The sequence below is a fragment of the Sinohyriopsis cumingii genome, chromosome 2 (genome assembly GCF_028554795.1).
Source record: "Sinohyriopsis cumingii isolate HCF-2022 chromosome 2, ASM2855479v2, whole genome shotgun sequence".
NCBI lineage: Eukaryota > Metazoa > Mollusca > Bivalvia > Unionida > Unionidae > Sinohyriopsis > Sinohyriopsis cumingii.
Window position 1 is genome coordinate 95453812 of NC_142962.1, and position 14639 is coordinate 95468450.

Sequence of the window (14639 nt, forward strand, 5' to 3'; positions counted from 1 at the left end):
TTGTAAGCTAGCTTTCTAAGGACAAGGGCCCTTTTATCTACTTTTAACCTGAAAAAGATTGCTTTTCAAACCCCAAATTAAATTTAAGAACTTAAAGAATGTTAAAAGCAGCTTCATACAATTTTGTAATGTTTTAAGGGTTCTTCATGACTTTAATGAAATATCTACCCTTGAGCAAAAGTACTCTAACAAAATGCTCTCATTCTAAAGGTAAGTATTTGTGACTTGACTGTTTTACATAAAAAATATTCGAACCCATTTCAAAATGTAATATTCATACACTAACTATTATAAGGTCACTTGAAAATTTGCCAATGGTGAACCCAGTGTTCAGTTTAGCACAGCGATTTCAAAGTTTGACAGAGGCCTGAGCACGAAACCCAAGGAAGATTTTATTTATCTATTTTGATTATCGTATTAGCCTGTTCAGAATGAAGATCAGTAGCCTTACTGTTTTTTATATAAACATAATTAAGTTCAGTAGCTTTAACTTTATCTGTAAAAACATATCACATAGGATTTTCAGTACAAAGTTTTTATAGTTAGAAAAAAAGATTCCAATGGAACAGCATGTTTTTTTCTGTCTGATAAAAGCACACCAGCTTTGGCAAACATTCAGATTTTTTTCTCAAAGTGTACCTTGTCTTATTTTCTGATTTCTTCATTTATTTACTTTATTATCTTTTCCTTATCTCTTGTGTGTGTGTGTGTGTGTATATATGTATGTATATATATATATATATATATATATATATATATATATATATATATATATATATATATATATATATATATATATATATATACTTAAAAACATCAACTTCATAAATTTGTTGTATATATTTTCAGTTTTGTTTATTGTTTTTTTAATTAATCTATTCTTGATTCTTTCTTTAATTAGTTTGTTTAGTTTTTGACAAACAAACGTTTAAAGATTTCAGTCCCAGTTCTATCTTTGAAGCCTGCCTAATTTTACTGTAACACAAAAAGGGATAAAGTAATCTAATTCTGATAATCTCAGTGGAGTTTTCAGGTCATTAAGGGGCTTCTTTTTCTTAGCACAGTTATTCTAAGAGTCAATTAGCAGCTTTGACATTCCTGCTGATGGCCATAATCCATGTAACCAATGACAACACTGACCACTCTAAACGATGACAACACTGACCACTTGCCTCCAAACAGACCTCAAGGATTTTAAAGAAAAGTTAGGGTTATTAACTTTGTTGTGGCTAATCAAATAACCAATTGATCTTCTTATGGACATCCCTGGATATCATCTACCATACATATTCACTTATAAGTAGTCTCCATCTGCAAACTGCACAGACCGAAATCTGCCATCATATAAAATGCCAGTAGATCGGAGTCTATGTTTGTTAGGAGTAATCAATAGAATAAACAAAACAGACCCAGATCCCAACAATATATTATGTGATGGTGGTTCAGGTTCAATGCTGTTTGCAATTTAACTTGACATATAAATGAATATATACAGTAGTTCTTCTGACAGCCAGTGACTGGTCAAAATTAATATGATGGCCATGTTGTCCTTGACAATAGCCATTACAGATTGCTCATACATCTCACCTATGTCCACTTTGACAGCCTCAGCCTCTGCTTGACCACCATGGGTATTCAGAGAAAGCTTACTAGTAGCTTCCCATAGGTCAGTGGTCCTTCCTGGGGTCTTCCCAGTTTCTTCTTCCCCCAAATATACTGGCCACCATATGTAGCCTATCATGTGTTAAAATGGGCACTAAACCCACAAAACCAAAGCAAATATATTAACATCATTTGTCTAATATAAAATATAACAATTATTTTTGTATGTGGACAGTTTGTATGTAATTTAATTTTTGTGGTTTCATACTGTACTGAAAAACCTTTCCAAAGCATATAGTCAACATGCATAAATCTATAATAACTGTAAAATCTGCAATACAAACATCACTGACAGTTACCTATGTCTGTAACAGTATCAGATGACAATAAATCATCCACAATACTTTCCTTTATTATATTTATACTGGACAGACCAAAGTCATTTCATGAATTTAAAAATGGATCTAGTTATGAATTTCTTTAATTGTGGGCCAACATGATGATAAAATTTCTCAAGTATCCCATCTGTTTTTACAGCCTTACACCTCTTATAGTCTCTAGAACAAGTTAAAAATTTTAAAGCCCAACTTTTCAAAATGTTTCATAGTGAAAATAAAGCCAGTCTATATGCAAAATAAAAGCAGAGTCTTTGTTTAGAAAAGTTGATCTTCTGTTCTTGCATATACCATGGCACCAGTCTGGGTTTGCTTTAATGACATATCATTAATCAGTACAATAATCTTTCTTCTTAAGAAAGCCATTTTGCTGTCCAGCTGTTTTATGGATCATTGCCTCTTTGATGTACTGTCAAACAATGAAGTGTGTAGAGAATGACAAATATATTGAACATTAGGAAGAAAACACAACTATGGAATAATCTAAATGGTACCCAAATCACATTAAATCTAAATCATTTGAACCCAATTATGTAAATTAAAAATCTTTTGGAACCAAATGCATGTTTCCTTACTCTAACTTGGCAGAATACCACACTAATTGTGATAATCTTTCAAATGGCCTATCAACAGATTAGAGACAACTAAATGACCTATCATCAGAATAGAGATAACTAAATGACCTGTCATCAGAATAGAGATAACTAAATTACCTGTCATCAGAGTAAACTAAATGACCTATCATCAGAATAGAGATAACTAAATTACCTGTCATCAGAGTAGAGATAACTAAATTACCTATCATCAGAATAGAGATAACTAAATTACCTATCATCAGAATAGAGATAACTAAATTACCTGTCATCAGAGTAGAGACAACTAAATGACCTATCATCAGAATAGAGATAACTAAATTACCTGTCATCGGAGTAGAGATAACTAAATTACTTGTCATCAGAATAGAGATAACTAAATTACTTGTCATCAGAATAGAGATAACTAAATGTCCTGTCATCAGAAGAGAGATAACTAAATTACCTGTCATCAGAGTAGAGATAACTAAATGACCTATTATCACAATAGAGATAACTAAATTACCTGTCATCAGAGTACAGATAACTAAATTACTTGTCATCAGAATAGAGATAACTAAATTACTTGTCATCAGAACAGAAATAACTAAATGACATATCATCAGAATAGAGATAACTAAATTACCTGTCATCAGAGTAGATATAACTAAATGACCTATCATGAGACAACTAAATGACCTATCATCAGAGCAGAGACAACTAAATGACCTGTCATCAGAATAGAGACAACTAAATGACCTATCATCAGAGTAGAGACAACTAAATGACCTATCATCAGAGTAGAGATAACTAAATGACCTATTATCAGAATAGATAACTAAATGACCTATTATGAGACAACTAAATGACCTATCATCAGAGTAGAGACAACTAAATGACCTATCATCAGAGTAGAGATAACTAAATGATCTATTATCATAATAGATAACTAAATGACCTATCATGAGACAACTAAATGACCTATCATCAGAGTAGAGATAACTAAATGTCCTTTTATTAGATTAGATTCCTACTATCTGACCAGCCTGGTTCAGCTACTTTAGAGTGTTATTGGACAAGGCACTGTACTTACTCAAACTGCCTTGGCACTAAATATTCTAATCATGCTGCTGTGTCAAAGCACAAAACCAACCAACCAATCAACTAAACAACAAACAACCTATATAACTCCAGATATTCCTCTGAAAATGATAGTAATAGTTTAGAGAATTTTAAAGACATAAAAGATGTGCGAGTTATCCATGTTATCTGTCCTCTTGTTTTCACAACTTTTAACTGTAGTCACTAATCCACTAAATTATAAAACACTATGATAACATTATTTATGATTGGATATTCTTTGTACTCTTTATTTTGCCCATTATGCAAAGTGTGATATACTTTCAATGTTCTGTTCTGTTCTTTTCTTTTCTGTTCTTTTTCTATGAATTCTGCGATATACATACAAAACTGTTACAAAAACTAGATACAAAAATTGAAAACATTGGTGCTCAGGTAGTAAAAATCTCTACAAGAGATGTTTATTTTCCATAGATGACATTATTACAATATTATGATATTTGGAACATCCTATCTCTCCAATCTAAGTCAAATAACTTCAACTCTCAGAGAGAGACTTGGAGGTAATGATAATGATATTTCCAAAATTTGAATTTGGCAGAACATCCAGCAAGATATGCAAAAAGTGTTCCTCAAAATGAAAGTTTGACTTTCTAAATAGTATTTAAAAATTTTCAACTATCAAGTAGTTGCTGGAACATTTTAAAAACAAAATGAAGACAAGATAATTGCAAACAGTATCATACACCCATTTCATTACTTTTTCACTGCTCCGGTGGCCTAGTGGTTAGAGTGCCAGTCTCGGATGTGGGAGGACATGGGTTTGATCCCCAGGTGAGTCATACCAAAGACTTTTAAAAATGGTACTAACAACTGCCTTGCTCGGCGCTCAACATTAAGAGGTTAGTGTTAGACTGGTCAGCCTGGCATCAGGATAATTTAACTGGGTGGGACATCATTCTACATGTCGGTGGCATGATGTCCCATAGCTAGACATCACTATAAACTGCCACACTGCAGACATCGTAGTGATATGACTGAAAACTGTTTTAAAGCTACATTAAAAATCCAAATCACACACACATGAACGTTTCCCAAGAAATGGCCTTGACCTTTGAGTTAGGGATTTAACCACTATATAATAGATGTAGAGCTGGGTAAAGCCTCATCAAAGTATCAAAGGGGTTGAAAAGTATCAGGGTGGATAAGGAAATAGGCCAGTGACCTATACTATCCCTTGTTGTAACCCTTACAAAAGTGGGTAAAGTTTTATCAAAGTAACTGCCAGACTGGATAAGGAAACAATGACCTATATTATCCCTTGTTGTAACCCTTATAAAAGTGGTCCAAACATTCTACATCAGACAAGGATATAAGTTCTAGTTACATTTTCCCTTGCTGTGACCATGACCTAATGGATGGGGCATGGCTATGATATGTGAAACACCACTTTCACTGATAAATAATTTGCAAAGGTTTCAATTAAATATCTGGTCAAGTGGTCTATAGCACTTGCCTTTACCAATCACTGCCATCTAACCTCTTTCAGCATGGGTTCATCTTGGGCTCGGCCAATGTACATATGTGAGAAAGCTGCCAGTAGCTTCATGAGGGTCTGTGGTTCTTACCAGGATTTTCACTGGGTTCTTTCTCCACCAGTTATGTTGGCCACCATGTATAGCCTATTTTGTGTTAAGGAATATTGTTAAACCCAAAACGATAACAACAACTTTATTTAAATATCCTCAGTGGTTCAAAAGTTATACTCTTATAATGATATGCCTTTAAGTCAATTTGTTGTCAATAATGATATGTCTGTAAGTCAATTTGGTATCAATAATTGTTTATCTAAGTAATCTTTCTGTCAATAGTAATACGTCTGTAAGTCCATTTTGGTGTCAATAATGATATATCTGTAAGTAAGTTTGGTGTCAATAATGATACTTCTATAAGTCAGTTTGGTATCAATAGTGATATGTCTAAGTCATTTGCTGTCAATATTAATGTCTTTAAGTCAGTTTGGTGTCAATAATGATCCATTTTTAAATCAGTCTGGCGTCAATAATGCTACGATGATGTAAAAGCAGCTGCATACCTAAGGACAATTCAAAGCAGCAAGTATTTACATTCAAATTCAAGATCTTCTACTAGCTTTATAGAAAAGGCAAAGGCTGTTCTGAATGAATGAGTTGCAATGATTGTTGTTGTTGTTGTTGTTGTAGGGTTTAACGCCATTTTTCAGCACACGATAGGCTATACATGGCGGCCAGTATTATTGGTAGAGGAAGAACCCAGGAAAACCCAGGAAAGAACCACCAACCCATGAGAAGCTACTGGCAAGCTTTCTCACATACCCACATTAGCCGAATCCGAGACTTGAACCCACGCAGACAGAGGTGAGATGGCAGTGATCCATAACGGAGAGCGCTTTAGACCACTTGAACACTTGGGGCCACCAAGTTGCAATGATTTTATTAATATAAACTGCAGTTTTATATACTCACTTATAAGTCGAGTCCAACTGCAAACAGCACAGATCCAGATCTGCTGTCGCATTATGTGCTGGCATATCTGGGTATGTGCAGTTTGTTAGGAGTACTCAGCAACTAACAGCATAGACCCTAATGCTACAGCAGATCAGGATAAATGTTTGCAGTTTGACTTGACTTATAAGTGAGTACATATGGTGAATCCGTTTATGTGACAAAAAGGCTAACCCCTCATATTTTGTACAGAAACAGTCTGCAAGTGATTAATGAAGCCTGACTGTACACTATATTGACTGTACATTATATTACCTCTACATTATACTGACTGTTCACTATACTGAATGTATACTATATTGACTGTACACTATATTGATTATACACCATACTGACTGTACACTATATTGCTACAAGCTAAATAGTTGCTTCCCTCACAGTAAAATATACTGAAACAACACTTTGCTGAAAACTTGGTATAAAAGAGGCCTTGCTGTGTAGGCACTACAATTAAATGACATCAACACTTCTTAAGAATATTTGTATCCCATTTCAACACCCTACAAGGAGTTGTTTTTTTAAAGTTGATTGACTCTTATTCAATGGGCCACCACTGCTGTGAAAGTTGAAAAGATATTAGCTAAGAATTGTAAAAGGTGGAGTCCACAACCTCTACTGTTACAACCTGTTGTACTTGGAATGAAGTTTACTGTAATACACCCAAGATAAGTCCAGGCATGATGGTAAATCTCTCTCCCACTTTAAAAAAATTTATTACGCCTTTCATGGCAATAAACTCAACACCATTTCTACAAAATTATAAGATTTATCATAGAAGAAATACAGCAAATATTTGTGAAATATTTGTGAAGCCCAACCCTAACATGGAATTCATTGATGATATTTATTTTGACTTGAAAATGGATATCAGGCTCTAATCAGATGAGTGAACAACTTTTTAATCTGTTGGTTTGATTTTCTTTGGCATTTGTCACATTTTTCAGTACAGCAACAATTCTGAACATTATACTGTACCTTTGTGCAAAGTGTATTGCTCAAGGACACAATGGTAGCCAGTCTTGGCTGATCCAACTGTGGGAATTAAATCACCACCCTTCTACTCACGAGTTCATGCATTAAGACATTTTAAGAACTCCTTTTTGAATCCACAGCACATTACCTTTTACATCATGTGTGACCAACTTACAAGAAAATATTTCACTTTGTGTTTATTTTCCCTATATACCACAGGAAAATGAAATTGTAGTTCATTTACTCGTGAATACAAGCTATCTAATACATCCCACCAGTGGTATTTCATCTCTATATTAACTTCATTTGTACTTCATTTGAGCCAGGAACAAGCCATATACCCAATTCCATCAGTGATATTTTTATTTCTGAATTGACTTTCTTTCTACTTCATCTGAACAAGGTTATACTAGCTATGTCCAACATAAAAAAAACTGCAAGAGTCTAATATTGCATGGAAGGATTATATGTTCAACTACATAAAATATAACAGTTTCACTTCCAATGAAGCCCACACATGTACATATATAATTTCATAATCTACAAATATTTAAGTAAAAGTGTAAAATACAACTATTCAGTGCTACTTTTTCTGCATTCATGAGATGACATATGCAGCAACTCGCATATGGCAGCATCTTGCATATGAAGTAACCATCAATTACAAACATGATTAATTTCATTTGTACATGAGTTATTGCATTCATCAACTCATGATTCTTAACATGATTCACTTCATTTATACATGAGCTATTGCATTCATCAACTCATGATTGCTAACATGATTAATTTCATTTGTACATGAGTTATTATATTCATCAACTCATGATTTATGACATGATTCACTTCATTTATACATGAGCTATTGCATTCATCAACTCATGATTGCTAACATGATTAATTTCATTTTGCATTCATCAACTCATGATTGCTAACATGATTCATTTCATTTTGCATACATCAACTCATGATTGCTAACATGATTCATTTCATTTTGCATTCATCAACTCATGATTGCTAACATGATTAATTTCATTTTGCATTCATCAACTCATGATTGCTAACATGACTAATTTCATTTGTACATGAGTTATTATATTCATCAACTCATGATTTATAACATAATTCATTTAATATGTACATGAGCTATTACATTCATGATTGCTCAAAAGCTCTATAAAAAAGGCAACTTCAATGGCTTAAAATTCAGATTTACACAATTCTGATATAACCATGCATTTTGTCATATTTTTAGAAGTTATCATGCTGGCAAAAATAGGGTCATTTTACCAGCAAATGTGCCTTACATCTGAAGTATTATCTAATTTTTTGTTCCTGTTTTATAAAGGTTGATATTGAGTTACTTACTATATATACTTGCATATAAATTGAATGCAACTGTAAAATACATAGACCCAAATCTGTCACTACATAATATGCACAGATCCAAATCTGTCACTACATAATGTGCACAGATCCAACTATATCACTACACAATACAGATAGACCCAAATCTGTCACTATATAATGTGCATAGACCCAAATCTGTCACTACATAATCTGCATAGCCCCAAATCTGTCACTACATAATGTGCACAGACCCAAATCTGTCACTACATAATTTGCATAGACCCAAATCTGTCACTACATAATGTGCACAGACCCAAAATGTGCTTGTATATCTAGTCCTATACAGTTTGTTAGACATAATCTATGGAACAAAACAACAAAGACCCTGATTTGGGCAGATTTTGTTTGCAGTTGGACCCAATTAATATGCAAGTATATAGAAATAAATGATTTTTTCTGTGAATTAAAATAACAATACATATTTAATTTTTATATTAACATAATTTCTGTAAGATTCTGAATGTTAAGCTGTAATAACAATTAGGAAACTTTATTTCAGCAGGCAAAGATTTGAATTTAATTAAAATCTGCAATTGAACTTCTGATTGTGACTGACATTTAAGTTGTCATTCTAAATCTAGTAATGAACTCCAATGCCACTTGAATGACACACAATTTACTGAGTACAATACCATTTTCATATAGGATAATAATGTCTTTGTGTTTATTCCCTACTGGGTACTAAAGATCATAAATGCCTGCTCTCATGATTTCACCAACTGAAACTTAACAACATCTACCCACATTTATATGGCATAAAAAATTCAACTACACCATACAAGAGACTTATGTTGGCCTTATATCACACACCTGGTTTACAAACTTAACATTTACTTTTTCTGGGTGAGCTGCTATAGTACTGCAAGAAATGAGCTTCTTGTAAACTATCTCCCAAATGTTACATTATGTCAAATTTACCAATCAATTGTCCAATAAAAGTTCTTTCCAATGATAAAGGCATAATAAAAATGCATAGGTTCTTCCTCATAATCAAAGTCATCCAAGATCTTGATGAAATAAACCTAGTTACCATATTCAATCATAACTGGATGGGAAATACAGTCGACAAATCTAGGTGCCAACAAGATGCAAGATGATGTCATTAATATATACAGATCATACTTATTACAGAACTTCTCAAAACAATTAGGATATAAAATTATTTACTCCAGAGCGATTTCAAGCACAGCATATCACATACAAGATTGCATCATAAACATAAATAGATCTTACTCATAATCAAGCTCATCACAGCTTGAAGATGTACAACTATTTAGCAATTCTGATCAAACTCTAATAAAAACTATAGCTGCTAGAGTGTTGATGAATGTAGCTAATTAGATACATGTATCATCTTTATCGTGTTTTTACCTACCAATGATGTAAGCCTATTTACCAAGTCTGATCAAAGATCTATCACAAATACAGTCTTAAAATTGGTAAAAATCTCATCCAATATAAACTAATATTCCAAGTGCGATCAAAATAATGTAAAAAGTATGCTTTCCTGAGTTGTAACGGGCCCAGCCAATCAGATGCAAGATCACTTCATTAGTATGTGTGGATCCTAATCAAATTCATCTATAATCTCAATAACAACTGGATCAGAAATATGGTGACCAAAGTGGTAACAAGCAATTCTTGACAAACAACACAAGACAGATGGTGCATGATGAACAATGCAAACCTGATGCAGGGCCATACTGTACACTATGGTCAGGTGGTGCACAAAACAACAATTCTGTTTTATCAAATGGTTTGTGGTGAGTTTTGAGTTTCAAATTTAAGGTAGTATTTCACCTTTCTAAAATGTAATCATATATTTGTTTACAAAGTATAAAATTGATACATTGTACATAATACAATGTACTGTAATGCTGTATAAGCACTAGATTATTTCATACAACATTTCAATTTCATCAAAGACATTCTAGATAATGTCAATTTTGTAGATCAGGCATGGGCAACTTCCTCCAGGGTGTGGTCTGGACAAGTGTTTTTTTAAAGTCACACCTATGATGTAAATTCATGGATAAACCAGGTCTGGCCTGCTGGTTATATTCTCCCCACCCCTGGTACAGATGATTAGTTTTATAACTCTAAAAAGTTAAGATTATGGTCACAAACACACACACACATGCATGCATGCACACACATATGCACACACACCATGCAAATGTACACACACACGCTATGTGCCTATAATAGCAGGAAAACCTAGACATACTTTTTACATGAAAGTGAAAATTGCAGTTAGTTCCAAATCAGTAAGTAAAACACAATTTCCTAAATTATTATCATGAGCTCTGGTTGAGAACTGAAATTTAGTTGAAGAAACCATTTTTCATTCTTTGGCAAGAGCGACCTTGATCTTTGACCTTTTGACCTCCAAATTGATAGTCTTCTCTTCTTACTGCCAGTGCAAGTAATCCACAAAATTATGGACATGCCTCTGATTTACAACTAATGTTAGTGTGCAGAAACCATTTTTCTTTTCTCAGTCACTTTGACCTCTTAGCACCAAAAATAGATAGGCTTCTACCATGCCTCAAGTGCAAGTCATCCAGAAAGTTTGATCCAGGTCTGTGATATAGAATTAATGCTATTGTGCAAAAAACATTTTCAGTTATTTAGTCACAGCAACCTTCACCTTCCACCCTTAAATCAATATTCTTATTCACCCAAAATGCAAGCAACTTACAAAGTCTGGTAATTGTAGATTGTAGAGAACAAGAAGTATTTTGTGCAAAAATTAAATAAATAACAGATGGACAGATACAGGAACAGATGAATGGATGGATGGATGGACAGATGTGATAACATATGCTCTGCCTTCTAATACTGCAAACATAATACATCACCTGCACGGAGCAGCAACAACTTACCATATCAACGTGTCCTTTCCGAAGCTCAAGAACTCCCAAGTTATTATACGCCTCTGGATGGTCATTATTGTTGGCTAGGGTAAGCCGAAAACACTGATATGCAAGTGTCATGTCACCTATACCCTGCAATAACAACAAAATACAAAATAAACAAACAATCTTTTAACGATGGCATTCAATGAATTCTGAACTATATGTGTCTTTAAAGTCATTAAATTCACTAAGAAGTACATATACTGACATTTTATAATCTGCAGCAAGACCTTGTTTTACATAGTACTTTTTATTTAAAATCCATCTATCCATAAAGACACAATCAAGAATCTCCTACTTTTATCCATATATAATTGTCCATTTCATAAATTTTACATGAAAAATTGTATCTGCCCTATTAGGGCATTCATTTCTGCACCTTATATCCATTTTTACTATATATGAAGGACAACTGGATGTTGTTACAAGATGATAACTTTTTTATATACTAGTATTTCATTTTGACCATATCTTCTTTCAACTATAAACATGACTTTGGGCTCCAATAGCTGAAAACTGAAGCTATTTGCAAACATAAGATCTGAATGAATTAAGCAAGTGAACTAAAAAAACTGATCCCATAATAGATTTCAGACTGGCCCTATATTTGTTTAGAACCAACAAAATAATATAAGAAGACTTTTAGTAAGAACCTCATGCTAATATGACCATTCATTAAGGAGAAGTAGTGATAACAAGATTTTCATGATGACCACTGTGGCAGCCATATTGGCCATCCAAACTGCATCATTTTCATTTAGACCTTGAAAAAAATGTGTATTAAGTTTCAAAATGTCAGGAGTGGTAACAAGGTCAGCCTTCATATGCAAGATCACCCCAGTAATATTCATGGATCCTGCTTACTTTCAAAACTGCACAAAATCTTGATGATACATGCCCATATTCTGGTTCTGAACAAATTAACTTAGAATTATGTAGCATGATGTCCCACCCAGTCATGTTATCCTGACAACAGGCCAACCAGTCTTAACAATAACCTCTTAATGTTGAGTACCTAGCAAGGCAGCTTTTGGTATCATTTTTATAAGTCTTTGGCATGACTTGGCCGAGGTTCAATAGTTGCATGAATAATTATTGGTAAAAATATGAATAAATGTGCTCTTAAGTATCTAAAATTTGCAAATTGTAATAAGAAAAGTATTCTCTGTACAAGAGAGTAGAGGACAAAATATTATTATGATTTCTGTGGTTTACATTTGTATGAAAAATTACAAATAAAACACAGACAATACAGCTAGTAAAAAGTGTTGATATCCTTTATAGTTCCAAACCTGTACTGTTAAAAGATATGGACCGTTAAGTTGGCCAGACAAAACCATGACACATACTTCCATAAAAATGTTATGTACTGGTAACACGATTAAGGGAACTAGTGTTACTGAGACACATAAAGACTGTCATTTCAAATATTTTGGAATAAAAATGAGAGGAAAAAGGATAACATGAAAAATATTGCCCCATGCTCAAGAATTTGTAAGTTCCAAACATCACCACTTCATTTACAACTAACTTATCGCCAGAGCACAGATATGCAGGCACAGTTCATTATCTAAGCACAGAGTTGTCCAACAGACAGTCTGTGAGCCAGAATCCAGCCTGTCAAAGATTTCTATTCAACCAAACAACCTTTCATAATTTCTGCCTTATCTTGCACCTATTAATATCTTATCTTTCTGAAACTGTTCACTGCTAAAGTGAAAAAATTTAAATATGCCCCCCCCCCCGCACAAAGGTTGAATTCACCTGGCCCAGCATATCATGTGTAAACAAAGTATTTTATGTTGACGCTTAACCTATGTGAAATATTTTTTAACCTATGTGAAGTATTATTTTAGTACATACTGAAAATTGCATGAAAAATGACTGAACACTGTTAACAGTTATGATGGTCTGAACTTGTATGTCTCAAAGTGCCAGTTAGCTAAGTAACAGACAATAAGTCTGCATTGCCATGTAAATGTCATGATGCCTTCTCCACTACCAGCAAGAGCACATGTAAATCACATGATGCCTCACCCTCCATTAGTGAGAGCACAGGTAAAGCATGATGCCTCACAACTCTGCAAGTGAAAGCACATGTAAATAACATGATGTCTCACCCTTTAACAGTGAGAGCACATGTAAATCACATGATGCCTCACACCTCTGCAAGTGAAAGCACATGTAAATCACATGATGTCTCACCCTTTAACAGTGAGAGTACATGTAAATCACATGATGCCTTCTCCTCTACCAGCACAAGCACATGTATATCACAAGATGCCTCACCCTCTATTAGTGAGATTACAGGTAAATCACGATGCCTCACAACATTGCCAGTGAAAGCACATGTAAATCACATGATGTCTCACTCTTTAACAGTGAGAGCACATGTAAATCACATGCTGCCTTACACCTCTGTAAGTGAAAGCACATGTAAATCACATGATGTCTCACCCTTTGCAAGTGAGAACACATGTAAACCACATGATGCCTCACACCTCTGTAAGTGAGAACACATGTAAACCACATGATGTCTCACCCTTTGCAAGTGAGAACACATGTAAATCACATGATGCCTCACATGTTTGCTAGTCAATGATGGCAACGGTAAGTAGTCCGTCAGTATCAGCACAATTTAGGACTTGACTGCCATTTGGGCAATTCATGTAGTGTATTTGAAAGCCCTTGGTTATTGCATCCTTCAGAGGATTATAATGTTATTCTTGTTCAACAGCTTTTATATGAAGTACTGATTATATCAGTGCACAGTGAAGCTCAATTAACTTCCATTATGTGCCTTAAAGTAGAGACGATAACATGTAATTGCTAATACAATATGCATGACACACTCTTCACAGATAAAAAAACCCATAGTTTATGATAACTACAGAGATACTAATCAGGGCTTGATCAATACAAGATGGACTGAGGGTCTGCAACACATATGCGATCATTAGCTCTTATGAAAATCATGCTATGTGAAATTCTGATTGATTTGGCAAAAGTTCAAGCCAATTATCTTTGCCTGAGACAAATATAAACAAGAGTTAAACTTGTATTATTTAAACATTTGTAGCTTTTTTCAGGCTGATCACCATCAGCAGTTACTCTATACCAGACACAAATTTGTATGAATCATCAACC

The 14639-nt window shown here is 34.0% G+C and overlaps 1 protein-coding gene across 1 annotated transcript in view; it reads right to left on the reverse strand.

The window, feature by feature from the left end:
- Positions 1–14639, reverse strand: part of LOC149805414 (tetratricopeptide repeat protein 8-like) — a 145293-nt gene that overhangs the window by 58190 nt on the left and 72464 nt on the right. Inside the window, exon 9 of the mRNA XM_089949974.1 lies at positions 11460–11582. Coding sequence (XP_089806100.1) covers positions 11460–11582 — 123 coding nt within the window. The remainder of the gene's footprint in view (positions 1–11459; positions 11583–14639) is intronic.